This window comes from Ochlerotatus camptorhynchus, unplaced genomic scaffold (assembly GCF_037179485.1).
Source record: "Ochlerotatus camptorhynchus isolate MF236.1 unplaced genomic scaffold, CSIRO-AGI_Acam_v1.1 ptg000374l, whole genome shotgun sequence".
NCBI classification, from domain to species: domain Eukaryota; kingdom Metazoa; phylum Arthropoda; class Insecta; order Diptera; family Culicidae; genus Ochlerotatus; species Ochlerotatus camptorhynchus.
This window is the reverse complement of record NW_027040862.1, coordinates 2,411,899-2,426,038: the sequence shown is the minus strand read 5'-3', so window position 1 is coordinate 2,426,038 and position 14,140 is coordinate 2,411,899. Positions and strand designations below refer to the sequence as shown.

At 43.6% G+C, this 14,140-nt stretch overlaps 2 protein-coding genes across 2 annotated transcripts in view; one reads left to right on the top strand and one right to left on the bottom strand.

Moving 5' to 3' along the window:
• The window catches only part of Kul (Kuzbanian-like), a 692,619-nt gene that overhangs the window by 136,162 nt on the left and 542,317 nt on the right, over positions 1–14,140 (bottom strand). The window contains exon 9 of the mRNA XM_065232791.1: positions 7,759–7,883. Within this exon, the coding sequence (XP_065088863.1) occupies positions 7,759–7,883 (125 nt within the window). The remainder of the gene's footprint in view (positions 1–7,758; positions 7,884–14,140) is intronic.
• LOC135710286 (parkin coregulated gene protein-like) overlaps positions 8,159–14,140 on the top strand; it is a 38,243-nt gene continuing 32,261 nt past the window's right edge. Inside the window, exons 1-2 of the mRNA XM_065232814.1 lie at positions 8,159–8,436; positions 8,500–8,581. Of these exons, the coding sequence (XP_065088886.1) occupies positions 8,159–8,436; positions 8,500–8,581 (360 nt within the window). The remainder of the gene's footprint in view (positions 8,437–8,499; positions 8,582–14,140) is intronic.

The window sequence follows — 14,140 nt, the reverse complement described above, 5'->3', positions numbered from 1 at the left end:
ATGGAACTGCCCTGAGGCTCTTGATTTTCGCTGAAGTAAATTTTCCTGAAATCTATTAAATTGCCCTGGAGCTGTCGAAACTTATTCTTAAAGATCTTCTAACTTCCCCACATTTCTATCAATTAGAACTTTTTAAAGGTTTCAATTTTTTCCTGATGTCAATAGATCTACCGCATTAAATTCGACCAACCGAGCTTGATAAATTCACAAACTAAAATATGTAATCTAGTAATCCAGGTGGGCATCCGAAAATGCCTTTATGCATTTTGCTGCGCAACCTTTACAAGATAAGCATACGAAGATCGATATTTCGGTCATTTTTACGAATTGACCACTTTTATGGATGTTCCGGATCTCCCAGAGGACAGTTTCGTGACCACCAGTGTGCGCATTCTGGTCCCAGATTCAAATGTATTCATGTAGCATCACAACAAGTGATTTAAACAAAAATCGCTGGTCTATTCAGTAGTTAGATCTTAACCTTCAATCTTCAGTCTTCGTGGTTAGGTATATCACGAAACTCTGTGATCAATTTCAGTTCGAAGTTCGACGATAAGTTTAGCAACTAGCGGTGCGAAAGCCGAAAACGTAAATTCACAATCGTGATAGCAACGACCGGTGCGTAAACAAGTTGCTAACTAAAATAGCAATGGCTAAAGTTGTCAAACTAGCAGCCCGAATAGCAACGCATTGGAGCGGGTGCTCTTAGTAGTCGAAATGGGTGCGCATTTTGAATCTAAACTGCCCTGCGTACATTAATGTTTTGGATGGCGCATTCCACGTCTGACGTTGAAAAACTGACATTTTGTTTGTCACATTGGATTTGTTTTGCTTTTTGTACACGGCGAATGAGAACGACTCAAATTTGAGTTTAGTTCACTCATAATCGCCAAAAGTGCAGGAACTCAGCGATGAGTTAATTTGCCTCATGTTTTCCCAGGTTTTTCCAGGATTTTCCAGGGAAAAATTCCCGAATTTGAGAAAAGTAAAGATTGGATTCACTCAGTCTATTGGTACTACTCCGAGACTGAATAAAATTTTCATCAATTTCCTCATTTTCCGGCAGATTTTTTAGGTTTTCCACAGGAAACCATAAGACAAATTTTACTCATCGCTGAGTTCCTGCACTTTTGGCGATTATGAGTGAACTAAACTCAAATTTGAGTCGTTCTCATTCGCCGTGTATGGATTCTGTGTATCGTTAGAGGAATTTGTGGAGTCAAATCAGAGCAACCGTCGCCGAGGAACCGAACTACCTCACCCACTACATCCATCGAATGCTCTAGGACAACATCTGCTTCACTGATTCCATCCAACCTGTTAAATTGAAAGTCAACATCCATCGAACTAATGCCATCCAAACGTGAAATTTGTGTCGAAACGTTCCAATTTGAAGCAGTCGACAGATTAGAAAAGTTTATAATATATTATTGTGAATTAATAGACATCACGCTAACCCCTGAGTTTTGCACAGCAGATTAATGAAGTCGTCATCCTGGAAGTGATCGCTGCAAATAACCGACTCCTTAGAGAATTTCGCTACACAGCAGACGTTAATCCATTTCTCCAAGTCTCTTGAGCCAAGAAAAGCCACTGGTCGAGGTGATTTCCCTAGCAAGTTCAAATTCGTTTTTGCCGATAAATTTGCAAGAAATCTTATGATCTGGCAAGGTATTTGCAGCTGCGGACAAAAAAAAATGTGGGTTGTGTCCAAGCCACGACCGCATTGTTGACGAAGAACTACGAGATTATTTTGCTGTTCCATTCAATAATATATAAATGACAAAATACATGGTTTGGAAATTTAATTGAAAACTCGAAACCCTTGATATTTTTCATGTGCTCCAGCCTCAAGGAGTACAAACAAATAGGATGTTTCCTGAAGGATAACAACGCATGATCACGCATGATCTTGCCATCGAGCAAGCCACTGAAGGTAGTTTTGCGTGGATTACAGTCGTTCGAGGCGGCTTGGGCTCAAGCCTGAGACAGTGTACCCGATGAACCGGCGTTCCAACCACAACACCAGCTTCCGTGACCAGTTGTTCCTGGTGCACGTCACGAAGGGATCCACCAGTCTTGCGGCTCTGATATCCAAAATCCGGGTTCTGTTTCAGGTCATCATCAGTTGGGAGCATTACAGACCCCAACATCGTGATGTTACGCAGTGTATGAACTGCCTCTCCTATGGCCATGGCACCAAAAACTGCCATATGAAGACAAACTGCGGCAAGTGTGCTGGAACTCACTCAACTGCGTCCTGTGAGCAAGATGATGACATCGAGCCAACGTGTGTCAACTGCGGTGGAAACCACCAAGCCTCCAATCGCGGATTTCCCAAGCGAGTGGAGTTCATGAATATCCGTCGGAAGGCTACAATCAATAATCAGCCCGGACGCTTCCGTAATCATCGTTCGCCGCATGTACTCACGGAAGTCCAGTACCCAGCGCTCCAGCCCCGTCGACATGTTTCGAACCTAGCCCCACTTTCGCTCAACAACCAACAAGCCAATCCTGCAAGTATACACATAGTTCCCGACAGTCGGACAGTTCAGCATCGTCTCGCTGCTGCTGCGGCCTAGCCAATCCCAGGTTCATCCACCGCCCCTGGTTTATCATACGCTGGTGCTGTCTCAGGTGAGCCTGTCGACGATTCTCCGTTCACCTCGGAGGAACTTGTGACGCTCGTGACTGAGGACACCGTCATCATGCGCACCTGCAAGACTCAATCTGAACAGCTACATGCTGACCTGTCCCTTGTCACTTAGTATGGACCGTGAAGCCATCAAGATCGTTAATTGGAATGCTTGCTCCTTGAAAAGCAAAAACATCGATTTATCAACGAACGGCACATCCACATAGCCGTCTTCACCGAGACTCACTTGATGCCCGAGCTGAACGTCTTCCTTCCCGACTATGGCTCGTAAGGCTTGACCGCACCAGCTCCGGGGGAGGATGAGTGGCCATCGCTGCGAGACGGAACATCAGCTGCCGGCTACTACCAAGCTCCCAGCTGAAAACTATCGAAGACATCGGAGTTGAGGTGAGCACATCGCTTGGTCTAATCACCATCATCGCGGTCGACTGCCCCAAGTAAACCAACATTAGGGACGGCTCGGCCGTAGACCTCCGAAGAGACATCATTAAGCTAACACGACGGTGGCAACATTGCATCATCACTGTCGACCTGAGCGCCAAGCATCAAGCCTGGGGCAATACTCGGCGAAACAGTAACGACACAATCTTGTACAACGATCTGCAGAAAGCCCACTACAACATCCTGTGTCCGGACACTCCCACCCGGTTGAGTCGATCCGGAGTTCATGCCACCATTGACATCTTCATCAGCAACATTGGCGATGACATCTCTCAACCTATCGCCTATCAGGAACTGAGTTCGGACCACTATCCGGTGGTGACCGAAGTAGGTTCCTCGACCAATAGGTTTCAAGTTTCCCGGCGAAGTTACCATCGTGTCATCTGGCAGCAGTACCAGCGCTGTGTGGAAACTAACGATTTGAAATTGGCTGACTACTTGACTAGCCTATTGGACCCAAGCAAATAGATTAACGTACCCCATTCTAGTCGATATTCTAGTACTACACTATGTTTGTTTTGATTTGTGGACACAGCAATCGACTATGACGTCCTACCGGAGTCTTTCGAAGAAGTCGATCGGTGTCTGCAAACCATCGAAAACGCGATATCCCGTGCCAGGGAGCAACACAAATCTTGACAGCCCAACCAAAGATCTTATCAGGCTCCGTAACACCATTCTTAGGCAGTTCCAGCGTTCTGGGCTGCCCCATTTGAAGACCAATGTCAATAGGCTAATGAAAATTGTCCAGGCCAGGTTGGTGGAACTCAGAAATAACGATTTTGCCTACAAGATTTGCTCTCTCCCAGATTGTGCAAAACCATTTTGGAAGATGACCAACATTTTGAAAAATAAGTCGAGACCGACCCCTCCGCTTTCTTCTGTTGACCAGAATTTGGACCCATCCCTACTCATAACGCCAGTTGAAAAGACCAATGCTCTTGGACAACATTTTGTGATTTCACATAATCTTGACCATGGTGAGCCCCCATGAGCCTGTCGTGCTGAAGGCAATGTCTAAAGTCACTGACACCTCCGTAAGAGTGATTGATGATAGTAGAATATCGGCTGATGAGGTCATAGCAACTATTAGAAACACTTACAACATGAATGCCGCGGGTATGGATGGGGTAGTCAACCTCGAGTTGAAAAACTTGAGTATTGACTTCTTCAACAAATGTTTGAAGTTTGGCTACTTCCCTGCATGCTGGAAGTTAGCCTATGCGATTCCAATACGCAAAAATCCTACCAGTGTCGAAAGCTATCGCCCCATCAGCCTCTTGTCCTCCAGCTCGAACCTATTCGAAAAGTTGATACTCAGCCGTCTGCTGGTGTTTTCAAATGATAATAACATCTTTCTCAAAGAGCAATTCGGGTTTAGGAAACGCCACTCTACCATCCACCAACAGCGGAACAAGTCCGTTTCCAATACATCTGCCATGGCATTGTTGGACCAACAATCAATACGAAACTAACGATTTTAAATTGGCTCACTACTTGACTAGCCTATTGGTCCCAAGCAAACGATTAACGTACCCCATTCTAGTCGAAATTCTAGTACTACACAATGTTTGTTTTGAGCGGCTATGAAAGTTTGTCAGATAAAATGAGGGGTTATTGGATTTTCCTATGTTTCGAGGGGTGAATCGATTAGCTTGGGACCGAAGAGAGTACCAGAGCTGAGCCAAAAAGTTGAACACGTTATTTCGGGACCTTCAAGTCTTAGAGTTACCTCTATGGTTGGACGTCGAGAAGGCGTTCGACAATGTCTGGCATGATGGCCTAGTGTACAAGCTGCATCGATACATCTTTCCGATCTACCTCATGAAGATCATCAAAAACTTCTTGTCGGGCAGATCATTCCAGGTCTACTTGAACAATGTCCCCTCTGATACGTTCAACGTAGATGCAGGGGTCCCTCATGGTAGCCTGCTTGGGCCTATCCTATTCAACATTTTCACGTCAGACGTTCCTCCCCGGCCGGGCGGTGGTATCCTGTCAATGTTCGCAGATGACACCTCCATCATCTATAATGAGGATCACATTATAGATCTTCCGTCTGACTATTTGAAGAGCTGGAAGATTTGTATTAATGCAGCTAAAACACAAACCAGTCTATTTCCACACTCGAATTCACCTCGGCTTGTTCCACCTGCTAACGTTAAAGTCCATCTTGATAGCACTCCCATTGAATGGTCGTGTGAAGTAGTCCACCTTGGTCTCACCATCGATAGCAAATTGCTATTCCGATCCCAAGTGGACAAGACATCCACCCAGTGCAACATCTTGATCAGGTCGCTCTACCCTCTGAGAAACAGGAAGTCCACCCTGTTCCTCAAAAACAAGCTTGCTGTCCACAAGCAGATCATTCTGCCGGCTATTGAGTATGGTATGCCAATCTGGGAGAGTTGTGCCGATTGCGTCACACTAGAATAACCAATTAACTAGAACGAAGATGAAGAGCCAAAGGCTAACCAATTGAAATATTTTAACCAAATGTTGAAACATAAAAAACCAACAAATAAACGTAAATTTTACTACTACTAGATGTTCAAGGAACATTAGAGCGATTTTCCGCCCACTAGTTTCTGTTATTCGCACCAGTAGAGTACGGTCAACCGACGGAAACTAAAACTAACTAAAACTAAATTGGCTCACTACTTCACTAACCTATTGGTCCCAAGCAAATCGATTAAAGTACCCCATTCTAGTCGAAATTCTAGTACTGCACTATGTTTGTTTTGACTCTCTATGAAAGTTTGACAGATAAAATGAGGGGTTCGTGGATTTTCCTATTTTTCGAGGGGTGCATCGATTAGTTTGGGACCAAAGATAGTACCAGAACTGAGCCAAAAAGTTGAGCACGTTCTTCGGGACCTTCTGGTCTTAGAGTTACCTCTATGGTACGCGATAAGACTTCAATGGGAGGGCGCATCGTTATTTTAGGCAGATTTACATGTTAAGGGCGCAGGGTGCGACTACTAAGCTTAAATTTTAGGAACACATCACCGGGAATAATGTGAACTAGTCTAAAACCAAAGATATCAAATCAAGAAGACTGGCAACTCAGATACAGTAGCGGTGCGCTCGAGTGAAGGTGGAAGCAACGCATAGAGAAATGAGCAAATACACAAACCATTCTTCTGAGGTTGTAATCTTTGATATCCAATTCGTTCGGAGCATTTACCTTTTCGCGGCAAATGACGCGATTGTTCCGGTCATATAGCGGTCGTATAAGAAAATGGTAGAGTTGCCAGTCTTCTTGATATGTTGTCTTCGCTAAAACGCCACTCGATTAGAATTAACGATGAAACAAAGATGATGAACCAAATAGGCTAATCAAATGAAATGTTAAATCAATGTAAAATCATACTAAACAGAATTAAACGTGATTTTACTACTAAAAAAAAATCTAGTCTTCTTGATCTGTTGATCGAAAAGTAAAAATGTATCACGTTGGCCAAATTAGATTCAAGTTTCAAATTATTTTTTCATAACAGTCATGGTCAAAAATGCATCCGGCTCCGACTCCGATCCCACGACTCAGACTCCGACTCCACAGCTCTGAAAAACACAAGCCCTTTACGAGTGTGGAATTAGAAAATATGCAAAGCCTACCCTAATATTTACGTTTGTAAGACTGTATCTTAACGTTGAGAAACAAACAAAAAATAACAATGCAAATTTGCCGGACCATAGCTTCCGACCAGCAACACCGCGGAAGCCGGATGTTCCGAAGCCCCCGATTGAATTAGAAGCCCACTTTTTTCCTTTTAGCAGATCCATAAAATCCTCACTCACCTACAACAAACTCATAAAACAACCTCTAGAGCACCCCCGGCCCGGCTCTCCGTAACTGGCTATTGTATGCATGGCATCCGTTGGAAAATGGGAAATTCATATCAGGAAAAGTGATAAAATCGATTGAACACGTTTCACCATCCGCCGCCGCGGAGCGAAAAACTGACCCAAAGTAAAAGACGAAACGGAACTTGGTCCGCCCGGTGAAACCTTTCCGTTTCACTGTTCGCTGAGCTCGCCATTAAAATTGATGTTACTTCCTTTTCGTCTGGGAACCGGAACATAAAATCCTGCCCGCGCTTTGAGCACAGACGGAGAAGGTTGTTCTGGCAGTTCTGGCTCTGACTCTGTGTCTCTAAAGCAAATACTAATAAAATTTTCCTGCTCGATGCTAACCAGAGAGACCTTTGCTCGATTTTCGGCCAAGAAGCAGCAGCAGCCGAGTTCAGTCGTTTTCATGGTTCTTACCCAAACCGGTGGTGAATAGATGGACTTCTGCCTGTCGGTCTCGATGTGCTCTTATTTCGACTTTTCTGTATCGTTTTTACTCTGCATCCTACCGTGAATGAGCTTTTATGCATTTACTTGTTTATGGATTGAAATTTTTATTTCAGCCATCTTCTTTTCCATTCACAGAAAACGAGTCCTTTCAAGTTAGCAAAAAATAAACCCAAATAAAAGACATCCCTGGTTGTGTGCAGTCTGTACAGATTCGGAATTCGGGTTGCGATTATCCACATGGTTCTCTTTGTTCGGGAGCAGCGTAGCTCCCAGACGATTTTTTGTTTTCAAGTCCAAACTCGGTCGGTTGGAATTCATGGCAGGGGATTAAAGGTTGGATACGATGAAGAAAAACTTACCCCATTCTTTTCGCAGACACCGCCGGCGTTCTTGAGGTCACCGGTCCAGGCCAACCCGAGGGTACCCATCTCGAAGTCCCGATAGGTGAACATGTACGCCAGACAGAACGCGTCGTAATCTTCCTCTGAAAAAGACAAGAAAAAAGTTTGTTTAGGCTCTGTGTTGCATTTGGTGAAATTTCAATTAAATCTGATACGTCGAAAATAAATTAAAGACATGGTTCCCGAAAATCCGTCCCCTTCGCGTTTTCACTGGCACCAATAAGTTGGAAAGTTTGATGGATCATGTAAAAAAACAGGAAATAACCAAAGTAAGCCTTGCACCCGATTCTATCTCCAGAACTGTCACATTTCGATCCACACAGTCCAAATTCCAAGTGAATTTCAAAATTTTCATAAAATGATCCCCAAATCCTACTGCAACTGTTGCGAAATCCATTGCGTTCCACCCTTCAGCTACCAACTGCTGCAGGACTGTACCTGGGCCGTAGGCCCACCACGAATTCCCATCTACCGGCGTCAAACGCCGTGCCGTTCCCTGTTTCGGAAGTTCTTCCTGCGTGGCGACGTTCCCATCTCCCGCTACCACGGCCCGCAAGCGTCCCGTCAGTTCATCAAGTGGCACGTCCCACCCGAGAAACTGGACTTCCAACGCTACCTACCGCTGTTCTTCGATGGGTAAGTACATACAATCCCAGGTTGATTGAATTACAATTACAAAACCATCCACTTCCTACGCAGGTTATGTGAAACCGCCTTCCCCTACCGGGAGTTTGCCCGCAACGGGATCCGAGATATGATTGCCGTGGCTAAGGAAAAGCAGGTGAGTGACGTTGTGTGTGTTTGTGACATAACCTCAAAAAGTAGGTCAACTGAAGGATCAAACAACTTGGGGTTGGGAGTAAATCAAAATTTTCTCTGTCCTTGTGTTGAATCGGTGCACGTCAATTAACTCGGTTGACAGCATCCAGGATTTTGGGTAACCCGGAAATGATGTATTACCTGGTCAGGGGACAGTAGCTTCTACATCATCATCTATCAACATGTTAGAAACTAAGCAAATCTCACTTTAATTGGACATTTGAGTGTCATTCGTCCGGAATTTTCGGGGAAACCTTGGTCGTACATTTGGATGCATCTGTCTGAGCCGTACCGAGATTAAATCCCTTTTTTCGGTTGGATAATCCCTTCAGCCGCTCGCTCGTCATCCGACGGTGGGGAGGATTTGTTTTCGCCACCTAACTACCTACCTACGTGAGAGCTATGCCCGCGTAGGTTCAGGATCCAAACCACAACTTTATGAGTGATCTGGTTGCTGTCGTGATGTGGATTTGGAAATGCACAGAAAGGAAAATCCTTTTTCGGTTTTGAGCAGTTCCACGCCAACTGACGAATCGATTGTATTTTTCCCTCTCCGAATTCGATGAAAAATTCGCATAGTTGGCGATGACGGCGACTCTGTAGCTCTTTACTTCTATGATAAAATCCATAAGCAAGCGTCAGACTGTGCGTGAAACATGGCGGACTTCGTACTACACTTTCACTCCACCGAAAAATCCCATAAGAAACTGTCAATATTTTCTAGAAGAGACAATTTTTCGACGGTGCCGTCAACGCCAATAGAGATCTTCAAGCACAATCTCACGAAAACTCAAGTCCAACGTCTATAATACAGGTATACCAATTTGTAACTCACTACTCTACTACTCACTACTTGACTAGCCTATTGGTTCCCAAGCAAATCGATTAACGTACCCCATTCTAGTCAAAATTCTAGTGCGACACTATGTTTGTTTTGATTCGCTATGAAAGTTTGACAGATAAAATGAGGGGTTCGTGGATTTTCCTATGTTTCGAGGGGTGCATCGATTAGTTTGGGATTGAAGAGAGTACCAGAGCTGAGCCAAAAAGTTGAGCACGTTTATTCGGGACCTTCTGGTCACAGAGTTACCTCTATGGGTATACCTCGATATAACGTAACTGTCACTTTTGACCGTCATCGTCGATATCTCTCAAATAACAATTCAATCATGTAGGGGAAATGGCTCTAATGTTGGCCTATGGATCTAAGATTGGGTCCATCGCTAAAAATCTGCTATTTATCAATTTTATCTAGATGAACGCGCCATTGGGACGGTACTAATGGTTTTTTTGGTCGCTATTGAAAATTTAGTCGATTTCAGAATGGGCTCAAATTAGGGGCATTTAGGCCGACATTACATCCATTCCCCCTAAATCAAAATTACCAATAGATGGAGGTTTGTCTTGACTTTCCGACGGAATCATTACTTTGCTTGATTGAATGATCGTTTGCTAGAAATCGGCGATGGAAGTCAAATGTGACAGTTACGTTATATCGAGGTATGCCTGTATATAAAAAAAATGAAGAAGAAGATAACCAAAAAGCTATTGTGATATCACAACTACAGTCGAATTTCGCTCGTTGGGCTATCAAGTGGGCTACGTTTTAGTTGCGCTCCTGTTAGTTGGACATAGAGTCGTTGATAGAGACGCGCTTAGAAAATTTCTGTCAAAACAGCAGCACGGTTTTTGAGGGATCTTTTGGTAATATCTCTGGCAACCATGCTTCTTCGAGTGGCTTCAAATAACTTTCATACAGTGCCGGAATGCTGTTGAGAAAATTGGAACGTTCGACCGGAACTGAATAAAAATGAAGTGCGTGGCAACATTTTTCAAAAATAAAGCGAAGACGAGAGATGACAGTCGCTCCCTGACAGTATAACTTATGTCATATTTTACTGTTTTGCTTGCAGCGCAATCATTTTTATTAACATGCAACTAATTAAAACTCACTAATAAATGTTGTATTTAATTGAATTAATAATAAATAAATAAATAAATAAAAACAGATATCAAATATTTCGTGAAAATAATCAAACACTTTTTTCATCATTGACAACCTGGGGGTGCGACACATCCAAATCTCAATTTTAGATGGTCACAAAATTTCACGTTATCGAATCAATCTATGATAAACCTGTTTCCATTTCTTGTATCTAAATCCATCTACTCGCATTGCTCTCCAACTTTTTGCAGGAAATCTTCAAAATCTCCATCAATCTTCTTTCTATCTACTAAGCCTGCGCTCATCTCACAACAGCAAAGCGATTTTTTCCTGCATCTTAAATAGAGTCGCCCCCCTCGAACAATACTTCTTTCTGGTGAATTACGCGAACAGTAATGTTTATTTACTTTGCTCGTTTGGTTCAGCGTTCGACGGTTCGTTTGGTTTTTCTTGCTTCAGTCTATGCCTGTCATTTCCGAAACTGTTTATTCCATTTCGAAGGGCTCATGGAGGAACAATTTGGAAAGTTGCTAAAAGATTTTGATCATAATAAACAATCGGTGTATTCCTCAATAAATTTGCAGCTTGACAGCTCAGCACAACTAACGAAAGCCTTTCGCTAATGGGGTGTTTACACTTAGGCTATTTCACTAGCGCTAATGAACTCGCTGCTAGCAAAAAAGCTCACTAGCATAATGTAAACAGGGCATCAGCGTCTACCAGCATGAAATTCGTGCTAGTAGTAGTTGGCGAGTACACTAGCGCTAGCAAATCCGCACAGATGTAAACACCCCATAAGTGGGCTTGGGTTTAGCCCAACGAGCGAAAGTTGACTATACAGTCAAATTTCGCTCTTCGGGCTATGTTTAAGTGGGCTACGTTTTAGTTGGACTGTAGCCCACCTAAATCAAAGTCAAACGGCATTTATGGCAGTACTGTTTTCTTTTCGAAGGGCTTTTGTATGAACAATTTGAAAAGTTGCCAAAGGATAGTGATGATAATAAATAATCGGTGTATCCCTCAACAAATTTTCAGATTGACAGCTCAGCCCAACTAACGAAAGCCTGGGACGGGACTTGACAATCGGGTGGCGATTTCGAGCCAATTTTCGGTCAAATCCGAGCCAGTTTCTGATTGGTTGATTTGGCGGTAACAATCGTGGAATAAAAAGGACAGAGGGATCGCATCAATCTGGCTGGAATCAATGCTGACGTCAATGACGTTGTTAATTGTTTATATTTGTGAAAGAAAAGTTGAAAAATTGAGTGCACTGCGTGTTTTAATCGATGGATATTGTTGTTTTTTTTTATGGTTGTTTTTATTGTGCTGAGTAAAAATGATGTACAAGCTGCTAAACTGCGGCAGAAACTCCGAATAAAATCCAAATTAAAATAGAAAAAAATTACATTCCTGGCATCATTGATCAACTCCGTCAAACACCACGCACAACTTTCCGACGGGCATTCTTCAAAAACATTAAGAAGAGCGAGAAACTCGATTGTCAAGTCCTAGAGAAAAGGTGACAATACGGGGGCAATTATGAACAGGGCGTCACAATATAAGCTTCAATCGACCAAATCCATGCGACGAAGAGACTGCTGGCTTTCTTTTTCTGTTAAAGTCGAACAGCTTCGTAGCATTCTAGAACCTCAGTCGGCGTGCACAAACAAATGTTCAATCGCTTGTCATTCTTTCTCCCGTCGCTCCATTGGTCTTCCTTTCAAGCTTCGGTGAAACGAATGAGCGAAAGAGCGCTCGACTTTGATAGTTTTCTCTTTCATGAAACACATCAACAGAGGTTTCATGACGTATATGACGGAAAATGAAATAACACATTTAAAGCATTTCTCACGTGAGAACACTTGAAGATTACACGTAATATTTTTAATTTATCTTCCATCCATATATTTATCTAAAAAAAAAATGATCGAAACGGGACATAACGCATTTTAAACAAATTGAAAGAGCGGTGATAGAGTGTTCGTGAAAGGGGATTGAAAGCCATAATGAGGTTTCGTTTAACTAGAAAATCAACGTTAGTTTCATTGAAAGCGATGAGCAAAGCAACGACGAGAAGTTCCACAGCCAGCCTTTCCTTCTAAGCGTCCTGCTTTTTTATTTTCGTTTCTTGCTGATAGTCTAGCCTAGGCGTTATAGAAATGAAGCGTCGAACACGTATGTACGAGAGAAACAAAACACGAGTTCATTTTAGAGCTTCGAAAATGTAGAGCCCTGATTATTGAGTTCTCCAAGCAGGATCTCACGAACACTACACTATGTAACCCTCGTCTAGGGTGACAATTAATAACCCACCCTTTTAACGTGTTTGCCATGAGCGTGTGCCTTGTCTGTTATGATTTGTTTTTGTTTTGGTCGCACGCTCGGCAATATACTCACCACTGCTTTATTTGTAAATATTTTAATTTATTATTTTCATCGTAGATTTTATTCGTGTAGGCATGTTTTTAGGATTAGAATATAGTGTAAAAATTATCGTTCAAAATTGTCTCGCGTGTAGAATAAAGTTAGGTCCCGTTTCTCCTCCCGCTGCAAAAGAAGGCGAAAAACATAAGCAGCACAACATTCGAGCGCGGTTGCAGGAGAACGATGGTGGTTGTTGTATTGTCAGTGATTGTCAGCTAAGACAGGAAAGAAAGTTACGAGCCACGGTTGGAAGTCGACGCGGTTTTTGTCCGGTCCGTTTCAGTAAAAACGAGAGTTGGAGTGCCGTTTTCGTGGCGTGTGTCAGCTGGAGGGATAATTCCCAGCATCATCGCGTGAAAGTGACGTCGTTTCCTTGAAAAGTGCCGTGGTTCGTGAGCTGAAGTGAAGGGTGTCGGATCGCCGCCAAGGGAAGCTAAATTTCGAGGATTTTTCCGCTTCCCGGCTAAACCCCAAGGATCCCCGAACACCCACCGTCCTCACTGCGGTGGCTCAGCCAGTAGAGCCAGTCTCGCCACCGCAGTTAAGAGCCAAGGAAGGACGGAGCAGGCCGAACCGAAGGAGCGTTCGCCTGGGTAGTGCACTGCGGTGACTACCGGGACCATCTACGGCGAGTAATTGGTCCGGTGATTCGTCACCATCGTCGCCGGGGGGGGGGGGGGGGTTCCGATAAAGGAGCCTTGCTCATCCCCCCCGCTAAACGCCAAGGACCGCTGCTACGCAGTTAAAGTGAAGGAAAAAACGCTCGGCACAGACCGTGTCTGGAGCCAACGTGAAGCAGTACGATCTGCAACCGCCGCCGCTATCGTCGAAGGGCCCCACCGAGTGACACCGAGGACAACGAGGAGAAAAGGGAAAGGTTAGAGGATAATAGACGTCTTAAATTGTATTTTTCTTTTTCTTTTCTTATCAATCCATCCAAATCCGAACGTCTTTGGGGGAAGTACTCTGCTCATAGCCGCCCCGCCGGGGTAAATCGGCAAGTAAGCCGCAACTTACAACTAATAACATAATTTTACACACACTACACAGCAAAAAAAGTTGTTGAATATTACATCGAAACTGCTGCAACCAGGTCAATCCATCGGTTGTGTAAAATCACATTGTACGATGTACATCGATTTTGCGAACAAA